The 17,801-nt window shown below is 36.2% G+C and overlaps 1 protein-coding gene across 6 annotated transcripts in view; it reads left to right on the top strand.

Moving 5' to 3' along the window:
- Positions 1-17,801, top strand: part of RPS6KA3 (ribosomal protein S6 kinase A3) — a 173,633-nt gene that overhangs the window by 118,211 nt on the left and 37,621 nt on the right. For all 6 annotated transcript variants that reach the window (XM_054695817.1, XM_037512623.2, XM_037512625.2 and 3 more), the window contains 2 exons: positions 6,148-6,264; positions 10,202-10,283. In XM_054695817.1, coding sequence (XP_054551792.1) covers positions 6,148-6,264; positions 10,202-10,283 — 199 coding nt within the window. The remainder of the gene's footprint in view (positions 1-6,147; positions 6,265-10,201; positions 10,284-17,801) is intronic.

Consider the following 17,801-nt stretch of genomic DNA (forward strand, 5'->3'; position numbering starts at 1 on the left):
CTAGGTAAATGCGTAGAGGGAAGATACTTTTCTTTATCTTAGTATCTCTATGCCTTGCATAATACCTGGCCAAAATCAAAATCGCCTTCTAACAAAAAAGGAATGGACCTAAGAATATGTCACAGATAAAAAACATTTTTCACTGAGACTATGCAATCAGAAGAAGTCACCTGAGTCTTAGTCCCTTTTCTAACCTGTTGTCTTCCTTTTCTTTGCACTCTGATCCAAACACTGGTCTCCACATGTGCTCCCTCACTAGCTTTTCCCTGGCTTTTCCCTGGTTTTTCCCTTTCCTAGGATGCTATTCCCCTACGTAGTTGAGTCCCTCATCTCCTCTGTGTCTTTGTTCAAATTACCTTCTCACTAAACCCTGCAATGATGATTTCATTTAAAATTGCAAGCCCTACTTTCCACTTCTGAGCTTCTGATCCCTCTTACCCAATTTAATATCTTTTTTTTTTCATGATAGTTATCATGTTCTTACATGAGTTTTGTTGTTGTTGTTGGTAGGTCGCACCTTAAAATGGCAGAGATTGCAGACTGTTTTATTTATTGTATATACCAGGAACCTAGAAGAATACCTCATATTTATTAGGTGCTCAATAAATGAATGTTTAAATAGAGGAAGTAATGAATGAATGAATTGCCATGCATAGTTTAAGGATATTGAACATGTAGCCTGGTGGTGGCAAATGTCTGAAAATGATGGAGTGTAGAATAAAAAAATGTAGACCAGCTGCCAATCTCAAATTTTGCCTACAAATGGACATTGTACTTCTCAAACACAGACTTTGTAAAATAGTGTGAAATTTATTATTACTGTGTTAAACACACAAAGTAAGTTTTTGTTTGGTAATTAAGAGCAGATAATCATGTGTTACTTAAAATGTAATTGTGGCAGTGGGGGGTGGGGAGGGGAGGGATTGAGGTCAAAATAAGGGAATTGCAATTGGGAATATAAAAATAAAATTTATTTAAAAAAATGTAATTGTGGCAGAGAATTTAAAAATATATATGCCTCACAGAGAAATTAAAATGGATTTAACTTAATATCTATGCCTCACGACATTTACTGAATTCTTTTCCATAAAATCATGGTTGCTTCGCTGTACGTTTACAGGTAAAACCACAATTTTACAAACTATCTGGCTGTAGTTCTGGATTTTCATGTGATAAGTTTATCTCAGTAACAGGTGATTTAGTGACTTAAGACATGTTTGTCTTTTTTTTTTTTTTTTTTTTGGTCACACGCATATGTCATTCTGTTCTTGGGTTACACTGCTTTCAGAAAGTGATAGTCCTCTCTGCATCTTTCTCAAAGGAGCTAAAAAAGCACATTGTGCTTTCAACTTGCTTTCCTGCCTGCTCTCCAAGATTGCTCAAACATTAATATATTAATATATTATGTCCCAGTTGAACCTCAGCTTCATTTCTTATGCGTTTATGATCTTTTAACTTTAAAAAGCTAGTGACATTGGTGAAGTCTGAGCATTCAGATACCAATAACAATATTTTGCCTGCTATGCTACTGTGACCTCACATACACATAAAAGTAACTAGAAAGTCATTTGCTGATATGATTAGGAAAAATTTAAACTTGGGAGCAACAAAAAAAATATGTTGAGGATAAAACAGTGACAAGTTTTAGGAACTTGAGCCATAAACATTCATCTTTTCTCTCAATATTCAATAATATTTCTGTACTCTCTGTGCCCCAGTTAAAAAAAAAAAAGATTTTTTAAATTATGCTTTGTATCCTCAAAAAGGTTTGTAATAATTGCATCCATTTTGGGAGGGACAGGGTAAGGAATGAAGGAAGGTGTCATTCTTTTGAAAAAAGAAAAAGAAAATAAGCACTTGAAAATTTATTCAAAAATAATTATGTACCAGGATTAAAAAAAAATTCAGTATGGAAGTGGGGATATACAGTCAAGGAAATCTCTCAGGAAATGGAGACCAAAAAAATAGGAGAAAAAGGATATGAGACTTAAGGGATTCCAAACATACAATATCGAACTAATTAGCGGAATTGCAAAAAACAGAAATCCTAAAAAGTGGATGGAATGAAATTTTCAAAGAAAAGAATTCCTCTCCCAGAGGTTAAAAAAAAATCACTTCTTTAGATTATAAAGACTCACCAAGCATCTGGCATTCTAAAGGAAAGGAGATCCGTATTTATCTCAGTAGTGTGGAAATTTGGAAGTACAAAGACAGAAAGTTCTTAAAGTTTCCAGAAAAACAAAACCAGGTCACTGACCCAAAAGTGTGTATTAGGCTGGCATCACCCATCTTATTAGCAGCCCTCACTGCTAGAAGGCAGCAAACTAATGGTGTCAGTTTTCTGAAGCAAGATAGTTTTTTATTCTAGAATTTGATACCAAGCCAGACTTCATAAATGTGAAAAAGTAAAGACATTTTTAGATGTTTAAGGTTCAGAAAGCTTTCTTCCACATAACCTCTCTTAGGAAGTTACAAAGGAGTAATCTAAGGAAAAGAGACACATGGGAAACTGGAAATAGTACATTCAACTAAGAAAACAGTGAAGAAATAGCCCGAGATAGTAGCTCTGTAGCAAGTCCTAGAGAACATCCAATATGAGTGGGAAGGTAAGAATGGACTCTCAGAAGAATGGGAAGAAAAAAAAAAAAAGTTAAGGAAAGAGGGGCCTCCTGGTGGCACAGGGATTAAAGTATCAGCACTATCAGGCTATCACCAGCCATGAGCAGCATGAGTTCATCCCAGCTAGGGAGCTGACCCACAAGGCGCAGCAGACCTCTCCTGTCTCACCCGCTGTTCCCTCAGCAGTGTATTTCAGTGGATCTGCCTGTTCTGCTCCCCACTCTGCCTCTGATGAATCCTCTCACATCCCCCCACCTCTGGCCTACACCCCAGTTCTTGTATGCATAAATAAATAAAAAATAAATCTTTTTAAAAAAGAGTTAAGGAAAGATAAAGGATAATGGTCAAATTAACCTGTCCTCCCTCCCCCAAGAATGATGGGGACTGTTAGAAATTTGGAGAAGTTTGAAAATGTGTTCAGGCATTATTAGCTTCTTTTATGAAATGAGGAGCTAGGATTCAATATAGCTAATAGAAAAGACAATTGTTAAACAGCAGGGAGGAAGATGATGAAAGGAGGGGACATGATATAAGTGAGCCCCTCATCTTTCTTACTTTTAAATAAGTAGGTATTGTCCTAAAGTTAATAAACTAAGAAACTGTCAAAGTAACTGCAAAAGAGCTATTTTTTTAAATATTTTTATTTTAAAATTAACAGTAAGGTGAGAAGAGATTAGTTTTTCATCATAAGCTACTCTGTCACTATTCGATTTGTTGCCCATGGGCATGTATTATTTTGATTTTAAAGACAAATATCTTAGGGAACAGGAAATAGCCCAGGTTGACAAAGCTATGTGTTAGGGACTGTTGGGAGATAATAGCAGAAAAGTAAGTTGAGGCCATATTGTAGAGGGCCTCAAATGCCAAGATGAAGCAGTGCATTTAATTTAGGAAAACTTGAAGTTCTTGAGCAGCCTGGTCATACAACTGGAATTGTCTACTTTTGGAATATGAATTTGTCAGTGGATGAATTGAAATGGCAGTGGCAGAAGGGGACACTTCAAATAACCAAGCTCTCTTCAGTTTTCTACAGGAAAGGTACTGAAGACTTGAACCTGCGTGATACTGTTAGAAATAGAAAAAGAAAGAATGAAATTTATTCTTTTTTTTCAATCAGTCATTATTTACATTTATTGGTTAAAAAGGATAAATTTCTACTAACTTTATTTTGACTTAGTGTTGAACAGTTCTATTTTGGGGCCACAAAACTGCACCATACTGAGACATCTTGTAGTTTTAAAATGATCATTTATCTTTGAATATGTTGTTAAATGGCCTATACATAATTATATACTTTTAATTATTAATTCGTTCAACTAACCCTGTCCTTAGGATGATCAATTTATAAATTAAAAAAATTGAAATTTATTCTCGTACTATGTTTGATACGTAGTAGGTATTTTAGTATATGTTTATTGAATGAAGGGACCAAAGAGAAACTCAACATTTTTTAGTGACTTGTTCAACATGAGAGGGTGGCGCAACAGGTTGGGCGCAGCGCTGTGGAGCTGTCTGCAGCTTCTGCAGTGTGGGTTCAATTCCCAAACGGCCAGGGAGATACCCACATGGCACAGCAGACCTCTCCTGTCGCGCCCGCTGCTCCCCTCAGCAGTGCTTTCGGTCTGTCTGCCTGTTTTGCTCCCTGCTCTGTCTCTGGTGAATTCTCTCACCCTCCTGCACCTCTGGCCTGTACCCCAGTTCTTGTATGTATGTATGTATGTATAAACAAACAAACAAACAAATAAATAAAGATGTGCTACCAAAAGTTCAGAGACCGTTTCTCCAATCAGCTGAGCTAATTAACCAGGAGATATATAGGCCAGTTTTAAAGACCAGGAGAGTAAGTCTGTATGTTCCTGTCATTGGTCTTAGGTAGGAAACCAAGAGCCTCATAGTCATTCTCAGTGTGGTGTAGTATGAAGAGTTTGTTTTAGAAGTCATTATAATTCAGAAAACCTGGAACTGAACCCTAAATCTGCTCATTACCAAATTGTGATCTTCATCTCTTTTAAACTTCGGATTCTAGATTATTTAAACCACTTTGCCTTAAATGATCTGTCAGTTTTCTAGTAGTGAATGCAGGAGTCCTGAAGGTTCTGAAATGCTTTTGCTTCCTCTGGAGTGTGCTGTGCTTGGTGTTATCATCATCCTTCTCTAGCGTTTGTTGTAAAACATGAATCATATAAAAGGTTAAAAAAGCACCTAGCAGACTAGATATATATTTTTTCTGGGTTTTAATCCAAATCTTAATACCACATACACATTTTTCTTTGGAAGGTTTTGAAAAATATTTGGGAATCTGCTACCTGCCTTGCCTAATGTAACTGTGAACAGCTATCTCTCTCAGACCCTTGTGCATCTATCTCATTTAGAGAGAAGTGCTTCTAAGTAGTGGGATAATCTGCAAACTATAATCTATGTCTTGCAGAGTAAAATGGTGGACCTGCGTACCTCTTTTGTCTTCTACAGAAACCTTTTATCCTTTACTACTCATTTCTAAAAGCTTCTACAATAGGATACCCTGGTGTATCTCTTTGAGAAATCTTTGTCATTCCCTATATTGCTAGTATGTGTCTCAGAAAATGTTAAGTTCAAACAATTATATGGAGTACAGTAGCAATAAAGAGAATTATTTATGTTTGTAAATAGTCTGCTATTAGTACTTATGCACCTAGAAAATAAGTATTTCTGGTTTTGTTTTATTGTTGTACTTTTGGCTATAGCAAACAGAACGCGTCTTAACTGAATAAGGTATATTTAATCTGGCCTTCAGGGTGAATAAGTAATTGAAATTCAAATTGAAGTTACATATATTTTCAACCTCTCCTAATACCTTTCAGAATTACAAAGTGACCTCTATCTTTGAACATTCTTCTCTTTACACCTGAGACCTTCCATCTTTTCCATCATGCTGAATAATAATTTTTTCCCCATGTCTGGTCCTCCATCCAAGTGTTGAATCTTTTTTGCGTTTTAGAATTGTTACTTTTTCCCCTCCTGGATCTCAGATAGTCCTAGAAACAGAAAGTAGCTTAGATATTTCAAACAGAACAAACTTCAGCATACTTACTCATACAGCCTTGATGAGGGTAGAAATCTCCACATTTGACCTGGACTGTTTTTCTCCCTAGTGAACATGTTATTTACATATAGCATTATTTCTGCCTACCACGATCACATGCATGGGCACAGAAGATTATTATTATGATATGTATTCAGATTTCTTTATACTCTCTGCCTTCATCCCATGAAACTTTATTCTAATCTCCAATAGGGAATGAAAACTTGGAAATACTGAGTGCTAATGTTACGTAGAAGTTAAATCGGGTAGTATACTAGTGTTACTCTGTCTCTGGCATTTAATGTAAAAATATATTTGCTTGCATGTTTTCTATTTGTTGGGTCAGTAAAGGTTTGTGTATTTTAATTTGAAGATATGCTAAACATATGCTAATTTTGTTTTTTGCATGATTTATATTGGAAGAAAGTAGCTTTAACTGTTTTCTCCCCTTATGTTTGTATCAACAGGAAGAAGGCAGTATCAAAGAAATTGCAATCACACATCATGTAAAAGAAGGACATGAAAAGGCAGATCCTTCCCAGTTTGAACTCTTAAAAGTATTAGGGCAGGGATCATTTGGAAAGGTAAGTCATAAATGTTTGCTTTTTTAAAAGTTGCTTTTTGTAATTCATGTATATTTCATACAGATGGAAAAATGAAAGTATTGTATAAAGTGCTACCAACCGCCCTACAAGCAGTGCTTTCTGTATTTTTACATTTCTCACTATGGTGATTTGAATAAAGTCATTCAAAAGTTTATTGGAAACTTTAGTAAATTGATACTCCTCACTTGAAATTCATTTTTTCTTTATAACTATATGTCCTCTCTAATTGCACTTCTTAAATGAATCAAGATCACAAGATATTCCCTTGAACTCTCTCTTAGGGTCTTCATGTAGAACTGGAAGGTGATCTTGCAATACATTATAATGGTACATCTCAGTCTTTCCTCCAGAGTATCTCTAATTTCAGCAGACAGTGAATGGATACTCCTCAGGAACTAGGGTAGAGCCTTAGTACTAAAAGCATAAAAGATTGGGGACATTATCTTGTCTTTATAATAGGTTACATTCTATTAAGTCAAGCCTGGGTTTGTTTTTAATATCAAAAAATGTTTCTCACTGTCACTAACTAAAATTGCTACAGAAGATGCAGCATCTCTATCATTTTTCTTCAAGTATTCCTTGTCCCCCTGCTGCATACCTCAGAAGCACTTCGTGTATGCCATTTTGAGAAGTACAGCATTATAATTATTACTATTTGATCTAGTTAATCAACTCAGCAAGAGAGAAAGTGTGGCATTGCAGTCAACTTTCACATTATTTTACCACCTCTCCGAGGAAGCATTTGAAGATATGATGCTTTGCAAACTTCAAAACAGCACCCATTTGACTCTCTTCTGTTTAAAGGGACTCTTTAGCCATTCTTGGCTAACATAAGTATTTGTTGCAGCTGTTAGCCTCTTTCCAATCAAACCTGATGCTTTCAGTCTAAATATATATGAAGTAGCCATTAGAATGTAGTGGTGCAAGTTTGGACTGTGGGTCAGCCAGACCTGGGTTCAAATTTTTTTCCTTCTGTTTATTTGCTGTGTGCGCTTAGCAGCTTACTTAGCCTCTGGAAGTCCTGTTCCCTCTTCTAGCCAATAGTGAAGTATTGAAGTTCCTCAAGGTTCCAGTCTAGGCTGCCTTCTCCTCACACTGTGCTCTCTACTGATTATTTTCTTTCTATCATCATTATCTCAATTTTAACTCACACACAAATTTCTGTCTCTGATCTAGATTTTGCTTCCAAGCTCTGAGCTCTCTGTACAGCTGCTTATTTTTTTCTCTTTGCATGTCTTAAAGGCAGGTCTTTAAATTCAGCACGTCTAAGATAATGTCTGAGACCAGAGTCATGATCTTCCCCTACCTCCCAAACCTGTCCTGTTTCATTTTTCTCTGTCACTATGAAAGGCATCCAGTTGATCAAGCCAAAAACTTGGGAGGCAATCTTGATACATACTTTACCCAGTCAGTCTGCCTGTTCTGTTCCCTGCTCTGTCTCTGGTGAATCCTTTCACCCTCCTCCGCATCTGGCCTGTACCCCGGTTCTTGTAAAAATAAATAAATCTTTAAAAAAAAAAAAAAAAGCCTTTGCATGTGCTGTTCATTCTGCCTGAAAAACTCTAGCCCACCTCCACCATTCCTCATCTTGGTGGTTCCTCTCATGTTTGTGATATCAAAGAAGTCTTCCCTGCCATCCTGACTAGTTTAAATTCCTCCGTTGTATGCTATTAGAACATTATATACCTCACCTTCACAGCATTTACCACAACCACATGTTTTCTTTTATATTATTATTTCTTTATTGGCTGTTTCCCTCACTAGAATGTGTGTCCCACTAGTGCAGGGGCTAGGGCTTGAACCGTGTGTCAGCATCAAACAGTAGCACAGTGCCTAGCCTATAAATCTGAAAAGAATTAATGCACAAATAATAGTTCTGAATTCATTGGGTAGTGGGAGAATTAAGTGATATAAGGCCAAGCATATAATATCTGCTATGGAATTGTATTATCTTGCAATGTATTATGGATACACCCAAATGGATGGGTTTATTTCTACACATTTATATTTTTCACAGAACAGTGTTTAAGTTCCCAGGCATTAGTATGCTTCTCCCTTTATTTCTTTAAAAGTAACTTAAATACCTTACTATAAATAGCAAACATTAAAAATAGGGCGTCTCCTTTCTTACTCATCTTAAAAAGCCAGTCTAAGCCAAGGAAACAGGGATGACCTGTCAGAGCCTAGAATAGCTTCATGGAGGAGTTCGAAAGGTCAGAAATGCTCTGGTGGGGAAAAATCTGATGACATCTGGGCCTGCTGCTGCTCCTGCTATGTATGCTTGGTTGGTGACTATCCAGAGGAGACAGATTAAGATTGCCCAGTACAGGAGCACAGGACTGGGTGCTGGCCCAATTCTTATCCCAATACCTCCACTGTGACACTAGGCAGATCATTTAACCTCTCAAAACCTTAGTTTGGACAACTATAAAATAGATATTGTTTAGTAGGCCTGCATTCCAAAGTTAGGACCTTTACAAATGTTTGTAATGGTCCTTTATTAATGAAGAAGCACTGCAAAGTGTTACAGAAATGCTTGTAAAAAAGAGTAAAGAAACTTTGGGCTCCACAAGGAGAATTTTTCTTATAGAATAGCACAAAGATACTTGATTAGAGAATCTAAAGAATGAAGAAATAGCAGATAAATCCTATTAGCATTTATTTCTGTTAAAAAATATTAGTAATTTCTAATTACCTTTAGCATTTGATCATCATCCCACCTCAGAAGCTGCCCTGATTGCTTTTCTCCCTAGGTTGGCTCCCTGCTAACTAGCTATAGGAACTGAAGGGTGGGGAATTATAAAGAGGGAGTGAGCGAGGGGCAACAGTTTTAGAACAGGAGAACACCTTGCATCAGGGTTTCTGTTGACAGAAATGCTTCGGTTGACAGCATTACCCATTACCTATGACACAGTTTTTCAAAATGAACTTTACTTTGCCCTGCAATCACTGGAATGAATCATTTTTTGATTTTGTGCTAATAGCCTGGCATGCTAATATAGATAGATAATTGAGAACTGACCCTAATGTTAATTTTTTATTGGAATTGTATTCTTCTTCCCATCTATATCCGCTCAGTAACACTGCTAGGAAAGAATGGGTGGGGGAAAGAGTTGAAATTCAGATCCATTAAATAGGCCTATTTAAAGGTTTGATGAAAAGATCATGAAATTAATGGTGAAAATGGAAAGGGGTTTATTGATATTTTTGTTTTAGCCATGTGATAGAATGACCATGAATTATTTAGAGAAGCTTTATTCACTTCGCATAAATCCATACTATATATTTTAAAAGCAGCTAAAAATATTTGGAAAGTCAGGATTCTCAGTAATATACCGTGAATTGTGTTCATTACATTTAGATACATAATAATTAAGTTTTAAAAGGCTGAAGAGGTAGGGTTCTGAATTAAATCACATTTAATATTAGTGAACAGGCGTTTTCAATCTCAGTGTTGTAAATTGTTTTGCCTGGCAGTGAGAAATTTATGTGTAGTTTTCAAATGTGAAAAAAGACCGTCAGTGAATCATTATATCAACAAAAAATTATGATAAAGGGACTCCTCCCTCTATAACAATTTTGTGGAATCAGAAGAATTTTTATTCACTTAAAAGCAGTGCTCCGACTACCCTGTTCAAAGTATACTTACTGCATAATTTAAAGATTTTCTTTTCTGTTGTGTGTTGCATGTTCTTTGGCATTTGGCAAACTACAAGATGAAAGAAATGACACCCCAAAGTTGTCACCACTGTTTACAGCTCATTGTGTTTGTAATTGATAAATTATAAGGAAAATCTTGACTTACAACATATCAGAACCTTTCTAGTAATAAAATATGTTAAAGCAGGGATCTTATTTCAACAATTGTATAGTTTGTGATACTTTGTAAACCTAATTTTATCTTACTTAAATGCAGGTTTTCTTAGTCAAAAAAATCTCAGGCTCTGATGCTCGACAGCTTTATGCCATGAAAGTATTGAAGAAGGCCACATTGAAAGGTAAGTGCTGCTACTGCTTGTAATGTTTATATAGTATAAACAAGCTGAAAGGTCTCAGTAGATTTCATGTGACTTCCAAGCTGGTTACTTATATTCTGAATCTGTTCCTATTACTGTCTTTAAATACAAATTTTAATTTTACTGTGTTTTTCCTCCTGGGCTAGGAGTCCACATGACTAGTAAAAATGAGAGCTGCCGTGTTATAAAAGAAGTATTATGAATGTATCTTGGGCTTTAGGCAAGTAGAAGTTTAGAAGATTAAAACTAGGTTGGATTCATCTTTAGAGTAATGTAATTATTGTAATGTTTTTAAAACTTACTGAGTGGATGCAAAATAGCTTTTATTCTAAGGAATTTATCATCTTAACATCTCATCTCCAAGTGAGATTTTTTTCTAAGCCTCTGAATTTGAAAAATCTGATAGAGGATTTGGCTTTTATAGGTAAACAGTCATTTTAAATTAAGGAATTGTACTTAGATTTCAGAATACTTAAACCTTTTTATTTAAGAGTCTCACTTATTTTACCATATAACCTCTAGATGTTTTATGTATTAATTCCTAACATCAGTTTTTTCCTCTTTAATTTGCCTGTATTTTCTAAAACTTGAAATATTCTGTAATGGTCATTTATTTCTGATGTTATTTTTCCCAAGTACCCCGAATATCATCATTCCAAGAAATACCACCTTCCTCTATAAACACCTTCCTTTGTTGCTCATGTACTTTTTTATAATTTCCTTACTCCATTCCTGAATGTATTTTCCTATCCAATCCTTACCCACCCTCCCCTCACCCCTGCACCCAGGTGTACTACTTACTTGCTTTTTGCTAGGACCAGGAAATTACATTATATCCTCAGTGCCCTACTTGATATTACTACTTTTATAACTTTATACTCATGAATTCCACGTTACAAAAATGCATCAATGGAACTTATATAAGAGTTCATGCACAAAAGCAACAGAAGTAGTTTGTTTTCATATATTCAATAGGACTTGTGTTATGCAAAGGAAACTAGGAAACAAAAGATATCAGGAAAGGAAATAAATGTCCCCTTCCTTTTAGAGAAGGCTAACTATTGTTGAGATTTTCAGTATTCCTCCAGCCATCCAGTTAGCTCTTGTTCTTCAGATTTCTATTACATTTTCCTTGAAATATTCTTTTTTTTTCCTTAAAGATTTATTAATTTATGCATACAAGAACTGGGGTATAGGCCAGTGGTACGGGGTGGGGGGGGGTAAGAGGATTCACCAGAAACAGAGTGGGGAGCAGAACAGGCAGATCTACTGAAATAAACTGCTGAGGGGAGCAGTGGGTTAGACAGGAGAGGTCTGCTGTGCCATGTGGGTAGCTCCCTGGCTGGCTGGGGATGGAACTCTTGCTGCAGTGGCTGGCTGGCTGGCTGGCGATAGCTTGATAGTGCTGTGTCTTTAACCCCTGCGCCACCAGGGAGGCCCTAAATATTCAAAATTTAATTTGAAAAGTATAACCTTAGAGAAAATTCTAAAAAAGAATAAGAAAATAGTTAGCTGTCAGGTTTACAACTTATTTAAAGCAATAATCACTCAGTGTGTTATTGTGAAGAATACAGGCATACAAAACAGTACAAAAATATAATAAATTTTAATGTATTTGTTAACAAAAATATTGAGTACTTGCTGTGCTTTATGATAAAGCAGATAATACAGAACAATAGGAAATCAAATAATTTCATAAATTTTGTTTGAAATACTTCTGAGCGACCTGGAAAAAATTAGTCTTCTCTTAAATCCTATACCATAGTAAACAACAATCTAACTGAATTTTACAACTTAGCACATATCAGAACCTTGTGAAGAGCTATTGAGAAAATTACAAAACAAAAACTGACAGTTAAAAAAATTTTAGCCTTTTATACAACGAAAAATATAAATAGGAAAACAAATTATTTGGCTCAGATATCATGACCTATTAATAAAGGGATTTAAGGTGCTCCTAATATCCAAATTTAGGATATTTTGAGCATTGTAATTATGAATAACAGTGTTAGATTATAAACTTAATTGAATAAAATGAGAATCCATTAGTTAAGCTGTAACATAATTGATGGGAAACAAGAGAAGCCTTTCCTTTAGTAGAGTACATTAATAAATGTAAAAGGAATGATCAAGTTAGGAGTTCTTAAGACATAACAATCAACCTCCACCTGAAGGGTTTCAGGATGAATTTTATGGAAGGGGATAAAATAAATAATCTCTGGGAAAAAAATGTTTCATTTTTGCTGATGAAGAAATACATATAAAATGATGAGTTATTTCATACAATGCCAACATAAATTGCAAAGCAGTTTTGCAAAAGTACAAAGAGCCATTATTGCTGTTAAATGAACCTGAGGAAATAATCTCAAAGAGTTGGTGCACTTAAAAATTCTCACTTTTAGATACATTAAAACATTGTTTACAATAGCAAGAATTTAGAAATTAGGGACCACCTATGTATTAGGAAATTATAAGCCACTTTTATAGGATACTATTTAAATGAAATATTTTAAATATCATCCCAAAAATGCTCTTAGTGAAAATATGTAAGTGAACAATTATTACAAACTTGGCTACCAAAAGTATATGAAATTATATAAATAGAAGCTATAGAAGAGACCATAGAAAAGTGAAAGTAAGCTGCTGGATAATTTTAATGCATCCTTAAATTTAAATTTTTATCAAAGTAATTATGTTTAGACTCTTACAATGTAAAATAGCAGGCTTTACCTACTCTCCTCCCTATTCCAATTCTTGGCTGCTGCTCCTTCTAATATTTATCGCCACATTTAACATTTTTATATATTCTTTATATTGCAATCCTTTGATCGATGGGGGTTTTTTGGATTGTTTTCATTTGGAGACATAATCTATTGACTTCCTAACATAGAAAATTAGGATTTAGTTCTTTCATACTGCTACCCATATGCAATTTCCCTTTCTGCCTCTTCCCACTGATGTTTTCATTATTACAGCTTTATAAAAATTGTTCTTAGGGCCTCCCCGGTGGCGCAGCGGTTGAGCGCTGGGTTGCGAAGCTACCCGCGGCCTCTGCGGCGCCGGTTCGATCCCCGGCTGCTCCCCAGCCACCAGAGGAGGGTCCCGCATGGCGCACAGACCTCTCCTGCCGCCCGCTGCTCCCCTCAGCAGTGTACTTCGGTCCTTCTGCCTGCTCTGCTCCCCGCTCTGGCTCTGGTGAATTCTCTCACCCTCCCGCGCTTCTGACTGTACCCAATGCATGTATAAACAAAGAAACAAACAAACAAACAAATAAATAAATAAATAAAACATGCCTCTATAAAAAAAAAATTGTTCTTAGCTGAACCAGATTTTATGTTGGAGTCACATTTCTGTCATATCTTTGCTGTATTAGAACTCCTGTCCTAAATTCTCTATGTTTTTCTCAATTTACTTTCTAGTTTTGGTAGAACATATCTAGTAGCAACCTCAGAAAGAATGAAATAATGGTAATTTTTTTGTGTGTGTGAACTTGCATGTCTGAAAATACCATTATTCTACCCCCTCACTTAATTTATAATTTGGCTAGGTGTAAAATTCTAAGTCAGAAAAAAATTTCCATCAGATACTTGAAGGCATTTTTCCCACTGTGTGGCAATTATCTGGTTCCTAATGCTTTGCATATAAGCTGTTTTTCTTCTTTGAACAATTTTGGAATGGTTCTCTCTTTATCCCTGGTGTTCTGAAATTTGTATAGTGTTTGTATAGTATGGGTTTTTAAATATACATCATGTTAGATACGGAGTTGTCTCTTTTTAATCTAGAAACTCGTTTCCTCAGGTTTGGGGAAAATTTTGTCATTTTGTGTCTATTTTGTAGCTACTACACTTCTGTCCTCCTGGATGGTTCCTTAATTTAAATTTTTTCCTACCTATTTCCCATTGTAGTCAGTTTCTAAACTCCTCTCCCCCATTTTCAAGGAAATTTCATCAACTGTGTCTTCCAAGCCTTCTATTGACCTTTTTATTTTTACCATCATTTGTAATTGCCTAGATTTTCCTTGTTCACTAATCATTACATTTTTTCAATTTTTTTTAACATAGAGAACCCTCATATCACTTCCTCTCTACTTCAACATTGCTTAGCTCATGATCAGTTTTTTTATCCTCTTTTCAGATATTCATGCAAACCCTAAACATTGTATAATTTCTTCCATAACTATTTTAGAATGTATCTCTGAGAAGTAGACTCTTAAAAGAATTAATGCAACTGTATCATACCTAAAAAATTAATATACAGATAACCAATCAATATTCAAATATCCATCTATCTTTATTATTGTAATTCATTTTTCTTTTTGCAATTTTCAAGTCAGAATCCATATAAGGGGTATATTTTGCAGTTGATTGATATCTCTTTTGTCTTTTAACCTATCAGCTCTGTCTCCCATTTATTTTTTTTCCTTTGTGGTTTATTTTTCAAAGATACTGATTCCTCTACGCTACCCCTTTTAAAGCTGCTTGTTTCATGGGTACTATATCATTTTTGCTCTCTCAGTGGATTAAATTATAAGTTTGAGTTTTGTTTAAGTTTTCTTCTGTTCTTTACATTCCCCCATTCCTTTTTTTCTGTTTGTTGATAGCTGTTTTTTGCTTTGCATCTCTTCTCAAATGCCTGGGAATCCTTTGCTATCTTTTCCTCATTCAAGAGCAAGGTACCAAAAAACTGATTGGAAATGGTTCTGTGACAAGAATTTGCTTATTTCTCATTGACTTCCAACCCTTAAGTTTAGATTTTAGCTTTCTCTGATCTGCTGTGTGAGTAAGCATTTACTATCTTCAGCCACTGTTTCCTTTCCTGTTCTTTGTCCTTGTGAATTTATGCATAATTTTTCCTTCATTGTAATTTCAATGGAGTTTTGGAAGAAACTAAAGAGTGAAGCATTCATTCATCTTTAACCAGAAGTCTCTTTCCATTTTTAAAGTCCCTATCAATATAATTAGTGGGGTCAAATACAAGTCAATAGCATGAACTTGAGTTTGTTGGGATTTTTGTACTTAATAAAGTATTGTCTGTGCCTAAAAAAGTTTTGTAAACCATTTCTTAAAACATTATCTTACTATGTAGTCCTAGAAACATAAATAGCATGTCCTCATCACTCTCTTGTTCAAGTAAAGGAAAGTTTAAAATCTCGTAACTACTGGGGCCTCCCTGGTGGCCTGGAGGTTAAGTCTCAGCGCTGTCACCAACAGCCTGGGTTCTTCTTCTTTTTTTTTTCTGAAGATTTATTTATTTTATATAAGAACCAGGGTACAGGCCAGATGTGTGGGAGGGTGAAAGGATTCACCAGAGACAGAGCAGGGAACAGAACAGGCAGACTGGCGAAATACACTGCTGAGGGGAGCAGCGGGCGCGGCAGGAAAGGTCTGTCGTGCCATGTGGGACCCTCGCCCAGCGGCCGGGGATGGAACTGGCGCTGCAGAGGCTGCGGGCAGTCTTGAAGCCCAATGCTCAACCGCTGAGCCACCAGGGGAGGCCCCCCAACAGCCTGAGTTCTGTCCCTGGCCAGGGAGCTAATCCACATATGGCACAGCAGACCTCTCCTGTCTAGCCTGTTCTGTTCCCCACTCTATGTCTGGTGAATTCTCTCACACACCCCCACCTCTGGCCTACATCCTAGTACACAGACAAAATAAATGTAATAACTTTCATATAAAAACAAAAACAATTATTTCAGAGAAATGTAATTGCTTTGCCAGTGTGAGTCAGTATTCCCAAATTCTACTTGCATTTTCAAGTTAAGACAATATAACATGCCTTCTTCTGAACCAGTATATCCTGGTTACAATCAAAAATTCTGATTGTAGGATAATTTACATTTGTCACTGGGTATTTAAATAAGCAAAAAAAGTAGCCAGATTAGAATTTTTTATTACAAAACCCTACCTCAGACAAAAATGAAAGAATTCTTTGGTGAGTGAATCTCATTCCTCATTTTCTTTTTTAAAAAAGATTTATTTATGCATACAAGAGCTGGGCTGTAGGCCAGAGGTGTGGGGGTGTGAGAGGATTCACCAGAGACAGAGTGGGGAGCAGAACAGGTAGATCTACTGAAATACACTGCTCGGGGGAGCAGGGGGTGGGACAGAAGAAGTTTGCTGTGCCATATGGGTCAGCTCCCTAGCCAGGGATCGAACTAGAGCTGCAGAACCTGTGGATAGCTTCATGGTGCTGAGACTTAACCACTTGTGCCACCAGGAAGGCCCTCATTGCTCATTTTCAACTAAACAAGTTCTCATCATTGTTATATATAAGGAACCTTGTAATCTAAAGAAAATCATCATCATATAATAGAAAATCATCTTATTCTAGCCCCTCATTTTATAGAGAAAGAAGCTGGACATCTTTGAACAGTGAACAGATTTGACCAAGGCAACTCATCTAGTTATTAGCATGGCCATTAAAGTATAACTAGTTTTTGACTTCCAAGAGTCAAGAAAGAAGTTGTTTATTATAGTTAAATAATAGAAGAGGAATATACAGTAAATGTATTGATATTGTTGCTGCTTACTGAGCAAGGAGGTGATTTTTTTAAGTAATAATATTGCTAAGCTTTGTATAATTATTGGAAGAGGTGGAAATTTGTAATCTATTTTTAAGGAAGTAGGCATCGAATCCAAGATTGTTTTGGTACCAGTGGAAAAAAGGGCAGATTTAGGCTAGACTGAAACAGGATTATCAGCAGGCACAATGAACCTCATTCAGATTAATAATAGAATGGACCTGTTACATAAAACAACAGAGTTGGGGCCTCCCTGGTGGTGCAAGGGGTTAAGACACAACCTAAGAGGCTGTTAGTGGCCACTGCAGCACGAGTTCGATCCCCAGCTAGGGAGCTACCCACGTGGCGCAGCAGACCTCTCCTGTCTCACCCGCTGCTCCCCTCAACACTGTATTTCAGTGAGTCTGCCTGTTCTGTTCCCCATTCTGTCTCTGGTGAATCCTCTCACCCTTCATACTTCTGGCCTGTACCCCAGTTCTTGTATGCATAAATAAATAAATCTTTAAAAAAAAAAAAAAAGGAAAAAAAACACCAGAGTTGTGGTGATAACAAAATCAGATTTTGATGCAGAATTTGATTCACCAGAAGTAAAACATGTCAGTTGAAAGAGGTGCATAGGCATCAAGAACAATCATTACCTATTCTCCTTTGCCCATTTTCAGTCACTGGCACCAGAGTCACCCAGTTGAAGGTGGAAAACTAATAGAATGGGGGAGGCAGGTTTTTTTAAGCTGCTTTGTTTATTTTCCCAGGATGTCTTGACTCTGTGTTTTTAGTATCTCTGAATACCTAAATTCTATTCTAAAAGTTTAAAGCTTGTGCCCTAACCCTGCCTCTTTCGTCTAGCCTTCCTATGAAAGTAAAAGTGATCTTCCCCTTTTCTGAATTCCTGCACTACTACTTTATCAAATTCATAGTGCTATAGCTACCATTTAATTGAATAGCTCTTATATACCAGACACCAGGTTGTACAAACTATT

Source organism: Talpa occidentalis, unplaced genomic scaffold (genome assembly GCF_014898055.3).
Source record: "Talpa occidentalis isolate TD23 unplaced genomic scaffold, MPIMG_talOcc4v2.1 talOcc4.15, whole genome shotgun sequence".
NCBI classification, from domain to species: domain Eukaryota; kingdom Metazoa; phylum Chordata; class Mammalia; order Eulipotyphla; family Talpidae; genus Talpa; species Talpa occidentalis.